Source organism: Penaeus monodon, chromosome 23 (assembly GCF_015228065.2).
Source record: "Penaeus monodon isolate SGIC_2016 chromosome 23, NSTDA_Pmon_1, whole genome shotgun sequence".
NCBI classification, from domain to species: domain Eukaryota; kingdom Metazoa; phylum Arthropoda; class Malacostraca; order Decapoda; family Penaeidae; genus Penaeus; species Penaeus monodon.
Window position 1 is genome coordinate 15,446,812 of NC_051408.1, and position 1,021 is coordinate 15,447,832.

Here is a 1,021-nt window from a genome sequence, read left to right on the forward strand (position 1 = left end):
GGTCAAAAATACATATGTTCAATAAATTTATATCTGGAACTTTCCCTTGATGTAGTCATAGTTAATACCACTTACGTAGAGAATACTAGCAAATTATTCTGATACTAATCACAATTAGATAGTAAGTGTATCAGATGAAAACTTTTTCTTACATATTCTTGTAGGTCTGAGTATACTCACTATCGACTTATAGATTCTTTACTATTCTCTTCGACCAGAGACATTCTTTAACGATGTCTAGAGACGAGTTGACCTTTTTTTCACTGTTAGTCGACATTTACGATCTATCTTCTGTTCTTATTCCTGTGCTAATTATAGGATAAAGACTTTTTTAAAATGGACATGATATCAAGCACTTCATCAGAGGGCTTTTTACTGACTGCTTCTACACCACATGCGCTGATAAGGACGGCGGAAACGTAGATGTTCAGAAAGGAGAATTGAAAAGGAACACAAATATCATTCTTGTGCAAGAAATGATTACGTTCCGATTTCGAATTCGACGCGCAACACTCGCTCTTACGTATGCTTGCACAGCGAACAAGAAACGCGTATCTAACGTAGAACTCCATGCGCTATACACTTCGCTTCATTGCAGAAGACAAAGAAGAATATATATATTTTTTTCTAATCGATACACACGCACCATGCTAACGTACCTCTTTACCCACCACACACAATCAAAATTTCAACGGCCCCCCCACCCCTTCTTCATTCCTACTGATCTAATCTCTTTGCCGCCATGACCTCCCACAGGAGGATGGGCCCAGGTCACGGAGATCCCCGCCGACGAGCCTCTCCGCTTCAAGATGGAAGACCTCGAGAACAAGAAGCAGTACAAGTTCCGAGTCACCGCCAGCAACAAGCTCGGAGCTTCGGATCCTGCCGTTTACCCGAAGGTCGTCTTGGCGAAGGATCCTTGGGGTGAGTTGGGCCTTATTGACTTCTGTTGGAAGAACAGTGTCTGGTGTGGGATGGACACTGTACGGAGGAAAAAAATCGTGGGATTCGTCATAAATGA

The 1,021-nt window shown here is 42.2% G+C and overlaps 1 protein-coding gene across 1 annotated transcript in view; it reads left to right on the top strand.

Annotated features, from left to right (window-relative positions):
- Nucleotides 1–1,021, top strand: part of LOC119588147 (twitchin-like) — a gene marked incomplete in the record, with an annotated part of 124,648 nt that overhangs the window by 70,714 nt on the left and 52,913 nt on the right. The window contains 1 exon segment of the mRNA XM_037936853.1: nt 757–924. Coding sequence (XP_037792781.1) covers nt 757–924 — 168 coding nt within the window.